This window comes from Rhipicephalus sanguineus, chromosome 8 (genome assembly GCF_013339695.2).
Source record: "Rhipicephalus sanguineus isolate Rsan-2018 chromosome 8, BIME_Rsan_1.4, whole genome shotgun sequence".
Classification (NCBI taxonomy): domain Eukaryota; kingdom Metazoa; phylum Arthropoda; class Arachnida; order Ixodida; family Ixodidae; genus Rhipicephalus; species Rhipicephalus sanguineus.
This window is the reverse complement of record NC_051183.1, coordinates 14,252,216-14,267,589: the sequence shown is the minus strand read 5'-3', so window position 1 is coordinate 14,267,589 and position 15,374 is coordinate 14,252,216. Positions and strand designations below refer to the sequence as shown.

Here is a 15,374-nt window from a genome sequence, read left to right as displayed (position 1 = left end):
GTATCATGACATGCTCGCAGGTCATGCCATGATTAACTGCGAGGGTATGCGAGTATGAGCCACACGTATGAAGAAAAGAAGGAAAAACTAAAGAAATAAATAAAAAAAAATAAAAATTAACACACATAAGAAAAAAGAGCAAATAAAAACAATAAAAAGAAATAGAAAAGACAAAAACCCATGTGGTTCATGCAAACATTCGGCCAAGTCACCTAAGACACCGAAGTAAAATATTAGGGTTGCCTCGAATATTTATTGCGATAGCAGTTATATGAACACTATCGGTGCTTTTGCCGTTCCCGTCGCCGTGATGCTCTGTATAAAGTCCAAATCGATAACACCATCCCGAGCATCGTATGTTTTACGCGCGAGCACAAACACACAAACGCTGGGGACGAACGCGGCTGAAGCAGAGATGCAACGAGCCGGCCATCTCCATCTCACGTAGAGGGTGCAAGCGATAATATCGCCCCGCTTGTAGAACCTGCATTCGATGGCTCATCAAGCAGAGGGCAAACGCCCGGGCCGTCTTTTGCCAGGCGAAGGAGCGTCAGTGAGGGGGGGGGGGGGGGGGGGGGGGGCGTCGCTGGAGCAGCAACTGCGAACTTTGCTCATAAGGGTGCGGGCGCGTGCGCTATGTCGAAAGACATCAGGAGACGGTTCGTGAACTTGACGCGTTCTGAAGGCTTCGCGTTTGGAGGACAGACGGTCCGAAAACTGCTTCGGCCTTTGGAGCGGCTGCATTCCCTTAACCAGCGTTTTGTAAGTTACGCGAGATCGGCTCCAAAAGAGCTAGCTGCTTGCCTTACTTTGTATAGCTTTGCAATTTCTTGCTTTCGCAATAATAGCTTCGCCCTTGCGGCTAAAATGTCATGTTTTTCTGCAGCTAACAGAGCTAGCATAAAATATTTGGTTGTGAGAGCATTGACAATAAATTGAATAGAAATCATAGCGCAGCTATATTTTCCTTAATTTTTCGCTTGCACATTTTAACATTCAACGCCTTGTACTATGCTTCTCAATGTCAAATTCTAGGCGAACTTACGGTACCTTGACATGACCAGTCCAAGGGTGCGATTTCTTCTCGTCGGTATAACAAGGAGGAAGGTAAGATCACCACTACAGTACATTAGGTTTGATAGGGGATAGGGAAAGGCGGCGCTGATTCCAGCATACAGATATGTAAAATACAATATAACGCATATTTTTTTCTCTTTCGAATACAAGACGACAGAAGGGCTACAGCAGCTTCTGTGTGAGCTGTAGCTTCTATGCAATGTTGCATGTTCCTGACGCAAGGGTTTAAGCAGATGCGCTTAACTTTCGGCACTTGCGCAACAGCGCAAACATTCTTCGTTGTTATTAAAGTGAAATTAACGACTAGTGCTTTTCGAGAGATAGAAGCTCGGGTCTTGTATCCGTGCGTTCATTTTAACCTTTAAATATCACTATCTATGACAGGAAAAGGGGTGCTTATTCTAGCAGTTAAAACAGTATTAGTTTGGCGAGATACCCAGGTACCATAACGTTCCCCAAAATAACAATTTTTACTTATAAAACAAAGTCAATCAATTGTTTCATGGGGGTGCTTTGTGTACGTGTGTTTAATATCGAAATGGTTCACAACAATAACTTTATCAGGGTGAGCAACACCAATAAATGTGGAGCAAGTGCTACTGATAAAGAAAAATGGGCTTGAGTGCACGGGCCAGGTATGACTAATTTGTCTTTTTCACGGGTTTCTTTTCAAACAGGAATATCCTTTCTCTCCGAATGTCCAAGGTACTACGGACACGACCGAAACACTAAACAAGTTGCAAGCCTTTGAAGCTGAAAAAAAGGTGCCAGGCAAACATGACGCCGTGCTTCTTATAACCGGGTAAGAAAGAAGTGTGCAGATTTCTTTGTGAGGTTTTTTTTTTTTTGGAGTTCCTCGTCGCTAGGCGAAACGTTGGTCCTCTGAATCGCTTTCTTCGTGGATAAATTATGTCGCATATGAACCACGGAAGGCAAAACGGCGGTTAAGTTTCGGAAGCGGCTAGCTACTAGCCAGGGTTTATCTGTTGAAGAAGTCTTTTGTTGAGATAGATAGATAGATAGATAGCTAGATAGATAGATAGATAGATAGATAGATAGATAGATAGATAGATAGATAGATAGATAGATAGATAGATAGATAGATAGATAGATAGATAGATAGATAGATAGATAGATAGATAGATAGATAGATAGATAGATAGATAGATAGATAGATAGATAGATAGATAGATAGATAGATAGATAGATAGATAGATAGATAGATAGATAGATAGATAGATAGATAGATAGATAGATAGATAGATAGATAGATAGATAGATAGATAGATAGATAGTGTTCAAGTTGTACTATTTACCGCAGAGGGGCTGCGTAGGTAATACTGAGTGCACGCCTACTCTCCAATGTCTTGTTAGAATAAAAAGGATACTTTTATGAAGACATAAAATGTAAGAAAAGCTCAAGAGACAAGCACTGGCGAAAAACGCACACACAGCACACACACACGCATTGTTCTACCAACATGTTCATGTTTCCTGTCTTCATTGCATTAAAACTTTCAGCTACCAATGAGAAAAATAAAAATTTTGCCTACTGGCCTGTAGTTGTGATGGATGGATTCATCGCAATATACGTAAAAAATTGACCGCGTATCTGCGTGCTTCGCTGCAAATGTCGTCTAAAGACGACAGAAGAGGCGCTACGTGAGATATGGACGCCAACTGGCAATACGTCGGGAAACAGGAGTGCTGGGTTGCGGGCTGGTAGTCCCGGCGCAGCAGCAGGTGAAGACCGGCGGTGACCAACGCGACCGGCGGGGATGCCAGCCAGCCCGAACACGCGGTTTGGCGCGAAGCGCCGAAGCAGAAGAAACGTCCGCACTCAACGAGTACTCTCCACACACTCTTTTATTTACAAGTCGCCTGGGTAAAACAGGAATGCCAGAGCGGCGCCTCATGGCATTCGTACAGTGCAATACTGAACCGAAACCGAAACACAACAATGACCTCGTGCAGAGGGCACGGAGGAAGGCAAGTTTCAGCGCAGTCGCATTTTCAGCGCAGCTTAAGAAACTAGGGTCTTTAGAATTATTTACGTATGCATTTTCTATTAAAGGAACACACCACCTAATACTTACCTAGTGATGTTGCGCCTCAGATATGCGTAATGTTTGCTTTTTGATCAACAACGTACACAAGTATGAACCTAGTCAGCCGTTCAAGATGGCTGGCCCTTGGGCAAGTGGTTCAACTTTGGCCGGGTGGCTGAATCGAGTGACGTGCCGACAAACAAAAAGACAGACCAAAATTTCTGCTTTAAGGTTCCCCAAGAAAGACTATCGTCTTTAAAACTCTACGAGAGGACGGGTCATTGGTCACATTAACGCGCCGTTTAGAAATAGGATAGGTAAACATATGATGTCGCTGACATGATTTCCTTCGATAATTATCCAAAGAATCCGTGAATTAGGAAAAGTTAAGCAATGGGAAAACAATGCAGTTCGGAATTAACACCGTTCGTTGAAAACGATATTAAAGCATAAGAATAAAGCAAAAGCCCCTGAAGATAAACGTGTCTAAATTCAATAAAAAATAAATCAGATAAATAAAATACGCATTGGTGGTTGGCCTCTATCTTCTCACGCATGTGCAACAGGAGGCGTCTTTAGCCGTTTGCCTACCATAAAGAAAGAAGAATATTGTACTAGAGTGTACTAGAACAGGGGAGTGCCCGGAACGAGCTTCGAAAAATGAAGCCGAAACAGGGTCAATCCGCATGCGGCACTGCGATCGGTACTCTGCAATATGTCGTCAATTAAGAGTTGCGCGCGGCTCCGCCGAAGTGGTGCAGGGGCAGAATGGCCGCTTCCCACTCAAAAGGCCCGGGTTCGAATCACAGCTGTAGGTAGTGGGTTTTTATTCTCAGTGGCACCTTTTACAGTTGTGTTGGCTTTCCTATGTTTCTTAAAACTAGCTTCAGTTGCTACTTGTTGCATCAAAAAGTAACGCAAAATGTGAAGTAAAATAGAAGAAATTTGACAGTGAGCGCAAGAATTTGCAGCGCCACCGCCCGGGATTGAACGAATACGCAAAGTATGTACTCCGAAATTTTCGCGAATACGGGACTCGCAACGACATTTCACATTTTACGTTACTTTTTTGTAGCAACACATCGCAACAGAAGCTAGTTTGAACAAACAAAGGAAAACCAATACAGCTTTAAAAGGTGACACGAAGAATAAAAAAATCACAGCATATCCACGGAGTGAATGATGATGAGTGGGCGAAGCTGCGGAGGTTCATCGGTAAACCGTGAATCTTCCGTGAATTCTGCCCAGTACATCATCACCGACGTGAGATCGGGCGCGTTGATACTAAAGGTTCGATGAGTTATGAAGACTTGCTGCTCACTTTAATTTTACATGTACGCTGTGAATTTTCATTGTTTAGAAAACCATTGCTTTAGAAAACATCTGGCGTCTTTCGTTAAGCAGCTGGCGTCTTTTCGTTTTGCTTTAGAAACATCTGGCGTTCTTTCGTTTTGCTTTTAGAAAACATCTGGCGTCTTTCGTTGGTTTATTTCATCAAACAACGGCGTTTTGAACAAAATTTTTATTGTTTAATCACGCATAGGAGAAATCTCACCAGGCACTACCTTGGAGGTAAACAATGGCTGCTAATGGGAATGAGAGACAGAAGAAGTCGGCTTTTAGCTAACACTTACAGTTCTACTTCTACTAACGTTTCCTACTGGAACATGCCAATGGCTGCTAATGGGGAATGAGAGACAGAAGAATTCGGCTTTTAGTTAACGCGCACGCTGCGAATTTTTTATTGTTCAACAACGCACAGGAAAAACCTCCCACCGGCACCACGTTGGAGGTCAAGATCTGGTACTAGCGTTACGACTGGTTACGCACTACTACGACTACGAGGGACGAACGGGTGCCGCCTTAAGGAGCTTCGCCCCTAAAACGCACTACCTGCAGCTTCGATTCGAACCCGGGCCTTTTGAGTGGGAAGCGGGCATTCTGCCCTTGCACCACTTCGGCGGAGCCGCGCGCAACTCTTAAATGACGACACATTACAGACTACCGATCGCAGCGCTACAGGCGGATTGTCCCTGTTTGGGCTTCACTTTCTGTACATTGGTGCTGCGGCCGTTCCGAGCACTCCCCTGTTCTAGTGCACTCTAATTGCACCAAATATACCGGACTTTCTTTTGCTAGATCTGTAGAGCTTTTTTTTTCGAATAAAACGGTACCATTATTTCAATTCAGTGGGGTTCTTTATTTCATTAATTGCGTAAGAAAGATAACTCGAAGATGACTTCACCACATGACAATAAAATGAAAGCCGAGACACAATTTTCTCGTGGACAAGTGTGGCCACCTAGCGTCAAGAAACACAACTGTGACGAGTATAGTCTCCATTGGTTCCATGTGGAACCAATTTTTCTCGATGACGAGTATAGTCGTGATAGATCATTTAGGTACAACATGTCACGATGACTATACTCGTAAAGGGGAGGGGAAGGGTTAGGCGGCTCAGCAACGATGACTTCTTGTATGTAATTCTTTACGCCGGTCATTCTCGCGCATGGTCATCTATGAACCTCACCAAAAAAAATTGGCCGCGTATCTGCGTGCTTCGCTGCAAATGTCGTGTAAAGACGATAGAAGAGGCGCTGTGTGAGATATGGACGCCATCTGGCAATACGTCGGGAAACATGAGTGCTGTGTTGCGTGCTGGTAGTCCCGGCGCAGCAGCAGCTAGGCGAAGACCGGCGGTGACCAACGCGACCGGCGGGGACGCCAGCCAGCCCGAAAACGCGGTTTGGCGCGAAGCGCTGAAGCAGAGAAACGTCCGCACTCAACGAGTACTCTCCACACACTCTTTTATTTACACGTCGCCTGGGTAAAACAGGAACGCCAGAGCGGCGCCCACAACCGGCAGCCTGAAGGCAGCCCACAACGCTGCTTTTTCATTTTTTAAATATTTTTTTCACCTTCTTGGCCTTCTCAAAACTAAAGTTTTTCAACACCAACCCATGGCATTCGTACAGTGCAATACAGAACCGAAACCGAAACACAACAATGAGCTCGTGCGAAGGGCACGGAGGAAGGCAAATTTCAGCGCAGTCGCATTTTCAGTAGCGGTGTGCGAATAGTGAAATTTCGCCTCGAATCGAATTCGAATCGAATAGTGCCGAATAGTGGCCAACAGTATCGAATATCGAATCGAATATCGAATAGTATATTTACACAAAATGTGCACCACCAGTAACGGCAACACAAAGGAAAAATCATGGACGCTACGGCGTGCCGAGAGTTTTATTACGCACTTGTTCGAGAGTGGCTTTTGTTTCAGTTTTTATGGGCGCGTGGGCATGTTGATAGAAGAGCCGCCATTCCAGTCAGCAGCGCCACTCCAAACCTCCTAACGACTGACAGAGCGGGTTCGGTCGCTAGTTTTTTCCCCATGGTCGCGCAATACGGGTCATCTGACAACGGTAATGTTGTGCTTCGTTGGGTGCTCCGGGCCCAAAAAACTTCGGGCGCCCGTTCACAGCAGCGTTTTAACTGCGTCCCGAAACGATGGAAGTCTGAACGAGTGGTTCGGTGCGGCAGTGGCGCCTGCCCAGCGTTAACAAATCTTTACATGCAAAGCCAATGACCGATGGTTTCGCAGGCAAAAGTCAGGACGTTTAACGGTGCTTGCGGCATACGCTACCGAAATACGCAAGAATTCTGTGCCTTCGTTTCGGGAACGAAGTTGTGAAGGGCTTGACATTTTTCTCATGTGTTTTTCTACGTGCGAAAATGACATAATCTCCTTTAAGATCAGCATCCGCTCGCTTTTGAACCAGGATGTCAGTGAAAATTTTAACGAAAGGTCTACTGTAACGACGCTAGCGTTAGTTTTTGCCACCCCACCCTAACCAAGTTGCACCATTGGCCTTTGTCGCGCGTTAGATATTCGTCTTGTCGAATTATTCGAAACTTCGAATACTAGCTATTCGAAAGTCGAATCGAATTATTCGATTTGGTACTATTCGATTCGAATTCGAAACTCGAATATTCGCACACCCCTAATTTTCAGCTTTGTTGAAACAGCGCTCACTAGACGACGACGAAGTAAAAGAAGGCACACGACAGGCAGCGCCTGTCCTGTGCCTTCTTTTACTTCGTCGTCGTCTAGTGAGCGCTGTTTCAACAAAGATGAACGCATACCAACTCGCTCAAGCTTCCATTCTTATGCATTTTCAGCGCAGCTTAAGAAACTAGGGTCCTTAAAATTACGTATGTATGCATTTTCTATTAAAGGAACACGCCACCTAATACTTATCTAGTGATGTTGCACCTCAGATATGCATGATATTTACTTTATGATCGACAACGTTCAAAGTATGAACAGCCATACCAGTTCAAGACGGCTGGCCCTTGGGCAAGTGGTTCAACTTTGGCCGAGTGGCTGAATCGAGGGACGTGCCGACAAACAGAAAGACAGACAGACAGAAAGACAGACCAAAATTTCTGCGTTTAAGTTCCCCAAGAAAGACTATCGTCTTTAAAAAGCGATCAATTTACACCAGGTGCAAAGGATGGATGGTTCGAAGGGACAGTCCATTCCTTGCACCCGCCTTCACAGGCTCACTGAGAGGCCCACTGAAGTGAGGAGCGGCACAATGTACTCGCGTCCTTGCAATTTCACTAATCACATCAGGGGTGGTCTAGAGCATGGAGTGCGATCTGTTGGCGCTTAACTGCGTACTTGTACTATTTCTGGTAATTTATTATTGCCCGAATATATGGGGGTGATAAAATAGTAAACATTTCACGCAGCTGTGTTATATGTAGCTACTGTTAGCAATAATTCGCCTTGGGGGCGGAACTCGGTCGTTTCCCAGTTAATGCTAAACATTTTACTTGCAGCCTGGACCTTGTTAAGGTGCAGAACGGAAAGGTGGAAAGAGGCATCGCGGGTAAGTGCATTGTATGTTTACAAGAAAACATAATTGAAAGGGCTCATAAGAATTTTCAGCAGTGTTTGGCGTAATTTTCCGAATTGAAACATGCTATTAACACTTATGCAGGCTCTCAGCCTGCAACGTATATCTTATAGAAGTATAGTATAGAATTGTACGGAAGTACCAGAGTTCTTCTGTACAATACAGTAAAGATGGACTCTGGTAAAACACTGCAACTTTTTATGCTGCCAAATCCATCACTTCTTACGACGCAGTAGCTTATACACACCTAAAAACCAACCACTTGCGCGCGCGTAAGCGTGTATCCACATCACGGACGGCTCGGCGGAAATCTCTTCCGCGGACGATGGTTCCGCCACCCGTCCGGCTGCGAAGCGCATCCTGACGGCCGACGAAGCGAGTAGACGAAGGCGGCGGAGATAAAAATTGACCGCGTATCTGCGTGCTTCGCTGCAAATGTCGTGTAAAGACGATAGAAGAGGCGCTGTGTGTTACTTACACGTCGCCTGGGTAAAACAGGAATGCCAGAGCGGCGCCCCCTGTCATTCGTACAATGCAATACTGAACCGAAACCGAAACACAACATGAGCTTGTGCAGAGGGCACGGAGGAAGACAAGTTTCAGCGCAGTCGCATTTTCAGCGCACCTTAAGAAACTAGGGTTGTAACATTGTAGGGCGAGTAGCGCCAGATGGACCGTCACGACGAAAACCTGCCTCCTCAGTCGTATTCGCCTGGAACGTTGGTGTGGCTTCGCGTTCCCTCCTCCGCTCCTGGCCTTTCCACAAAGCTACTGCCTAAGTACGAAGGCCCCTACCGCGTCCTACGTCAAGCATCCCCAATTAACTATATGATTGAGCCTGTTCAATCATCTACGGACCGCCGTCGTCGCGGCCGCGAGACTGTTCACGTCGATCGACTGAAGCCGCATTATGACCCACCAGTTACACCTGTTCCTTAGGTCGCCAGGATGGCTCCTTTTCCGCGGGGGCGTGATTTGTAACACGGTAGGGCGCAGACAAGAACGCCTGCGAAAGAAGAAGACGAAGACGGTTGTTGTTGGCGCTCGCGCTTGCTCGGCTTGGACCGCTGATCGCTTCAGCTGTGGCAATCTTTTAATAAACGCGTTACTGTCTCAACGTTAAACGCATACCATCAAGGTCTTTAAAATTGCGTATCTATGTATTTTCTATTAAAGGAACACACCACCTAATACTTACCTAATGATGTTACGCCTCAGATATGCGTAATATTTACTTTTTGATCGACAACGTTCACAAGTATGAACAGCCGTACCAGTTGAAGATGGGTGGGCGGTAAGCAAGTGGTTCAACTTTGGCCGGTTGGCTGAATCGGGTGACGTGCCGACAAACAGAAAGACAGAAAGACAGACCAAAATTTCTGCGTTTAAGTTCCCCAAGAAAGACTATCGTCTTTAAAAAAGTTGCGTCGTCGCAGAAGTTGCAGTCGCGTAGGTAGAGCGAACTGATCGCACTGCCCGCGCAAAAGCCCCAACAGAACGAAGAAAAAAGGAAAAAGAAGTGGCGCTCGTCGCAAAACCCTTAAAAAAGATGCGCTTGTTTCCAGACCTATAATGACACCCTCAGCTAAATCTGCGTTGTTTGACCGCCAAACACCGGATGCGAAAAAATAGCTTGGCATTTTCTGTCCGCGAGGTCCGCGGACGTAGCACGACTGGCACAAATCCGTGACGCGGGGTCACGTGACTCGCCGTCCGCCGCGGAAAAGACGGATTTGGTCCGTCGTGTGGATACACGCTAAAAACAATACACGTATCACAAAGAAAAACATTACACGTTGCCCACTACAAGGCAAGGCGCATAGCTACCGCAAATAACATGACGGTTCCTTTGCATACAAACAATTCTTACCCCGTTATGCAACCCCACATTTCATGGGTAGGAGGCTGCGCAGTCCAGCTTGCACGCGCATGCGCCGTGATGGCTTGTATCGCTGGTCTCGGTGGACAGTTGGACCACACTGGGGAGGGAAGTGAAAGAGAGAAACAAACCTCGGTGGCTGTGTGGCCGTATCTCTAATGAATTTCATTTCATTTTATTGTTTCAACCTGCTACATGTCAAGGGAAGGTACGGATAAAGGCAGATTAGACGATGATCCTTTGTTACTACTACCCCATTTGTTATTACTGTGCAATCTGAGGGGCCATTGGTTACTAGATGTTAAATGTGAACTACCACGCTTGAGAGAACATGAAAACAATTTCCGACCTCAGGGCGATTCAGGAACTTATCGCGTTCACACTGCTGCAGCATTCCCTGCAACTTCTGCGAGTTAAAGAACCACGAGGAAGGCCCTAGTTTTATTAGGAAACACGAATACGAGCAATGTTCGCTGCACACGAATTGCGCGTGATCCGTTAAATCAATCAATCAATCAATCAATCAATCAATCAATCAATCAATCAATCAATCAATCAATCAATCAATCAATCAATCAATCAATCTATCTATCTATCTATCAATCAATCAATCAATCAATCTTTATTTTCGTGAACAGAACACTGAAATGCAACGATTATTTGAACCGATAACCTAAAGTGGCTACTGGCCGGTCCAATACAACGTGCAACAAAAAATGCACAGAGCAACTAAGAGAAAAATAAACGATTGTATAAACACATAGATATAGACGTCTACATTTGCTCTTGTAATACAAACATGTTTATTAGCTTGTAACTTGTAGCTTGCTATACATGGGAATTTATCAAAGAGAACACAACGAAAATGAAATTCTACCAACGTACACACAGGTTTACACGTCTTGAACTGATAGAAAAAATGACTTGCATGCTAGGCTGAAATATGGGCAGTTTTAATCTCAAAGGGGACCATGCTTCATATTTTAGTTCCATTAAATTCTGCTAGTCCTTCGCCATCAACCTTCTGACATTTGGGCAATGAGCTGCAGAGGGCTCTTCGACGCAGTTTTATGTATTTTTGATAAATTGGTAATATGGAAAAAATTAGTCTCCTTTTTGTGTCCTTTCTTTTCCAGGACGAGCATATATGGCCGCTGTCTGCAGTTCCCATGGAGTAGGCGTGGCGGAAGATACGGCCACCACTTACTTGGGAGTAAACACAGCGGCCCATGAGCTAGCGCACATGTAAGTGCAATTTGTCGCAAGCACAGAGCAATATAAAATTATCTCAAATAACGGACTACTCTTTCGATGTCGTAGATTGGGCTCAGACCACGACACAACCCCGAGATGTCCGTGGGAACAGGGATATCTGATGAGTTATGTGGATGGAGGATTAAGGAAATATCGGCTTTCTGCCTGCAGTGAAGACAGCATACGAGACCTTTATCGGTAAGCTCGATGATGCAAGCATATATATTTTTCGTTTCGAAGAACACAAGTATTTTTAACTTTGTGATTCAGTGACAAAGAAATGAAACCTAATGCAGAGGAATAGTCAAGAACTGGCAAAGTCTGCAGGCTGAGAGACATTCCGAAGGGGGAAAAAGCAACATCTTTTTCAATTCAGTAATACACTAAAAGGCCCGCCCTCGACGAATTGTAATAAATCAGCGGAACATACGTACAAAATCTGTCAGTGCATCCTTCTGTGATGCATATGACGCATACTATAAATAACCCAAAATGCTTTCACACGAGTTTTGCTAAGAAAGGTATCCTCATTAAGTTACTCGCACGTTTACTAGTAAAGTTTTGCGAAAATGGTCCACATGTCGGAACTCTTGTCACGCTAGATGGAGAATGTGAATTGGTGTGCGAGTTGCAATGATATCTTCACGAACGTACAGGGTCATACATCTTGTATAAGATGATACTCATTATTTTAGTGATGGGGATATGAGGGACTATCTAAATACATGGTCTGGCTGCACGTCTAGCTTTCGCCCTTCGTTCGCGCCGTGGTCGTATCACCATAAAATTTCTTAGGCAAAAGTACTTTACGCGAAAGACGTATTTGTCATAATCGTACTGTGTTACAAGTGAAATTCAACAAGGCACTGGCGCTTGCGTGCATTGGGCGTCGTGTATTTTTCGAGCCTCCTGAGTTCAGAAACTTCCCTATCTGAAGGCATCATGACAAATTTTCCGATGATGAAGAATAAACTAACATCTCATAGCACACTACAAAACGGGAAGGGGAAGAGGGGTCACCTAGAATCAGTTTTCTGCCTTTCATTCCTTTCCTTCCTTCATTCTGTTATGCACTGCAGGCCAGCACGCGCCGAATGGTTTGTGACAATTCTTGCCTACACAACTTAATGGACTATGTTGTGAAAGGTTACGTGAGAATGAGGAAAAGTTGTGCTTCATGAAGTCACTGCATACAAACAAAGCTCTGAAAGTAGCGAAATAGGGAAATATGTATTTATAGGCCCTCAGGCTTGGGATATACTTCTAACGTAGTACACGGATCCTGGAAGCAGCCACCAATTTCATACCTTCATTCTGTAAACTGCACACGAATTCTTTTCTAGCACAGCGATCGTTCACCTTGAAAGTGAGATTATGCCGAGTTTCCCACTGGGTTCTTCTTGTAGCTGACTCACAATACTGTCATTGTAGGGTTATCAAGATATCTCATCAAATTATCACTGAGAGCAAGGTGTACATATTCAACTTATTTCATCATTAACGCTAATTTTACAGCCGGGGCATCTCGTCTAGTTAAATGGCGTGAGCAACAAAAATTAGCATAAACTATACGGATGTAAGCATAAAGTGCAAATGGGCGACACATGAGAGCACATATAGGACTGCCAACTGCGATCGCCTCTGTCACTTTTCGTTTGCCATTATATTTATGGTCAGGCACCTTCTACTATATCGCCACGTTTACCTCTCATTGTTTTCGCAATCTTCCTTTTCACCGTTAATGTAATATTACGAAATTCCACCAATAATGGAAGTATTTTTCGGCATAATCATGGAATACGGTGTGAGAGCTAAAAAAATTCGGTTTGAGCTTGTATTCATTATAATAAATGTTTCCAACCGCAAACACACGAATTGGGAATAAATGAAATAAGCCATTCATTTGTATCCATCTTCTACATTTGCCCAAAGTTTTGCTGTATGTTGATGATCCTAAATGCCGCGCAACTGCCCAGATTTCCAAAATGTTTCGCTATTATTTTAATCAACACAGGCGTCTTACATCCGAGTGTAAAAGAGTACTGACCAATGTGAATTACATGACTAAGCACCGAGAATATCCCGGCGAAACGGTGCGAGTGAAGTATTACTGCAGAAAGAGAATTTTTCATGCCTCAAAGGGCTTGAAAGTGAAAGCATTTGCCTTGAAGGTGAGTTGCTCATTCGCACGCTCTGTTATGTCCAGAATAGAGAACACGAACTCTAACTTGCCTGGAGTTACGCTATAACACATTCGCAAATATATCACCGACTCCAGTGCCTTGCATCACGTCAAATGATTCTTCAACGCAGGGATGTAAATTAGCAATAACCGGGTAGAAAAAGAATTAGCGTAGCTTGCACTGTAGGCGCAATGTCAAATAGACAGCGGAGCTGATGGGCGCCCACCTAATCCTGGCTGTTACTGTTTTTCTAAGTTTTGCTAATTTTCTCTTTATTGCTTCCTCTATTTCTTTCTTTTACAGCGAAGTTGCATACCTCTCCTTGGCATGAAAATTTAGTGGTGTCACACACAACTCATTGCGCGTATCTGGCACAGAAATTGGGCAAATCCCACTAGTCACCGCAGACGCTCGCGTGCTGCTCTGCTAGCAGATGCTCGTGCTCCTTGCGTTTTCACCTGCGACGCTGAGGAAAGGCTTTCGGAGAGGTGGGCAGACGAGCCGGTGAACGCTGCATAGTGAAGGAAAGAGCGAAACTAGCAAACGCGCGTAACTCGGCCAGCGTGCGCTGTAGTCTCGTGAACAGTTGCAACGCCACAACTAAATTTCAACCTCTGGGAACTAACAGACTCCGTGGACAGACAGTCTCTGTGGGCGGAAGGCATGCGTAAGCGTGCCTTCCTTGCATCTTTCTGATAAAGAGCTTTTGTTTTTGGCGAGACATGGGAAGGGGGGCGGTGTTGGCACACGTGTGTGACTTATCGGCACTTTTCTTGATTTCACCTTGTGGTTTTTACTTCCTGGTTTTTTCTTTTCTTGCTTTCCCTGTGTGTATATATACATGCGTCCCAATCCAATAAACTTTAGTTGGAAGAATGCGCTGTGTCCTTGTCCTCTCGCTCGTCTGTTGCCTGTCTTTTGCGCTGAATTACATTACGACCAACCAAATCTTTTTGGGTGGTCAGAGCATTCTTACTAAACACACATTATTCCCTCACGAGTTCACGTGGTTTACCGTGGTTTACCTCCAGGCAAGATCTTTCCCGTCGCCGGCCACTATGGCCCTGTATACAGACATTTCACTGAACTGCTCGGCATGCAATCAACTCGCAATCTTTCCTCATTTGATGTGGCGGTGTCCTCGTTTGCGCGTTTCCACAAGGATGCACCACGTCAACAAGACGGACTTAAAACGCATCGAAAGTCCAGATCTTGCTCACCAACTCTGGGTGGTCCAGGGAGCCTGTGAAGTGATCGGAAACCTTTGGTTCCCGACCCCATCACGGGCGATTCTGTCGGCGGGTTCTTAGGAACTATGTTCCCGGGATGCAAATAAAGTTAATCTCTGTACCTGGCGGTAGGTGGTTTAAAGATCGTTGAACAACTAAAGGCAAACGACATATCTTCCTTTGCAATCAGGCATACAGCATAGATCTCAGTGTTTGTTTCAATAAAGAAAAGCACTAAAAAGGCATCAAAACCGCATGATCGATAATAAATCGCCTGTGAATAATGGGAACAGCCTCCCACAGGGTCCCGGTAAAGATTAGGTTGAAGCTTCGTTGCACTCCACACGAGGGCTTCGAATGACGTCAAACGGCACTTCCTTCTCCCGGCATGTGTTTTCCGCTTTCATATATAAAGGCCCCTCCAGCAACTCATTCAGTTCATTCTAAGACTACCATGGATAGACCACGTAAATTAAAAGCACCAGAAGAACAGCGTGAATACAATGCTCGACAAAAGGAACCAATGCGTTTTGCTGAAAATGGTCGCGCAAGCAATCACGGTCTACTACAGGGACAACAAAGCGATTACCACTGCCATTACTCTAAAGCAATAATAAAACATAACCCCTCCCCCTCAATCAGCTTGTGTGGCGTTTGAAAGGGCTTCACTGGAGATTCACGATTGCAGGGCGGGATGGCGGCCAATTTGTATTCGTATTTTTTATGACTAAGCGCTAACCATAGGTCGGCAAACTCACTCATGAGTCGACTCACTCAGACTC

At 44.9% G+C, this 15,374-nt stretch overlaps 2 protein-coding genes across 2 annotated transcripts in view; both read left to right on the top strand.

The window, feature by feature from the left end:
* The window catches only part of LOC119401424 (venom metalloproteinase antarease-like TtrivMP_A), a 179,457-nt gene that overhangs the window by 84,554 nt on the left and 79,529 nt on the right, over window positions 1-15,374 (top strand). The window lies entirely within an intron of this gene.
* LOC119401423 (venom metalloproteinase antarease-like TtrivMP_A) overlaps window positions 1-15,374 on the top strand; it is a 41,266-nt gene that overhangs the window by 13,711 nt on the left and 12,181 nt on the right. The window contains exons 7-12 of the mRNA XM_037668212.1: window positions 1,036-1,107; window positions 1,755-1,879; window positions 7,971-8,020; window positions 11,063-11,171; window positions 11,247-11,378; window positions 13,195-13,351. Coding sequence (XP_037524140.1) covers window positions 1,036-1,107; window positions 1,755-1,879; window positions 7,971-8,020; window positions 11,063-11,171; window positions 11,247-11,378; window positions 13,195-13,351 — 645 coding nt within the window. The remainder of the gene's footprint in view (window positions 1-1,035; window positions 1,108-1,754; window positions 1,880-7,970; window positions 8,021-11,062; window positions 11,172-11,246; window positions 11,379-13,194; window positions 13,352-15,374) is intronic.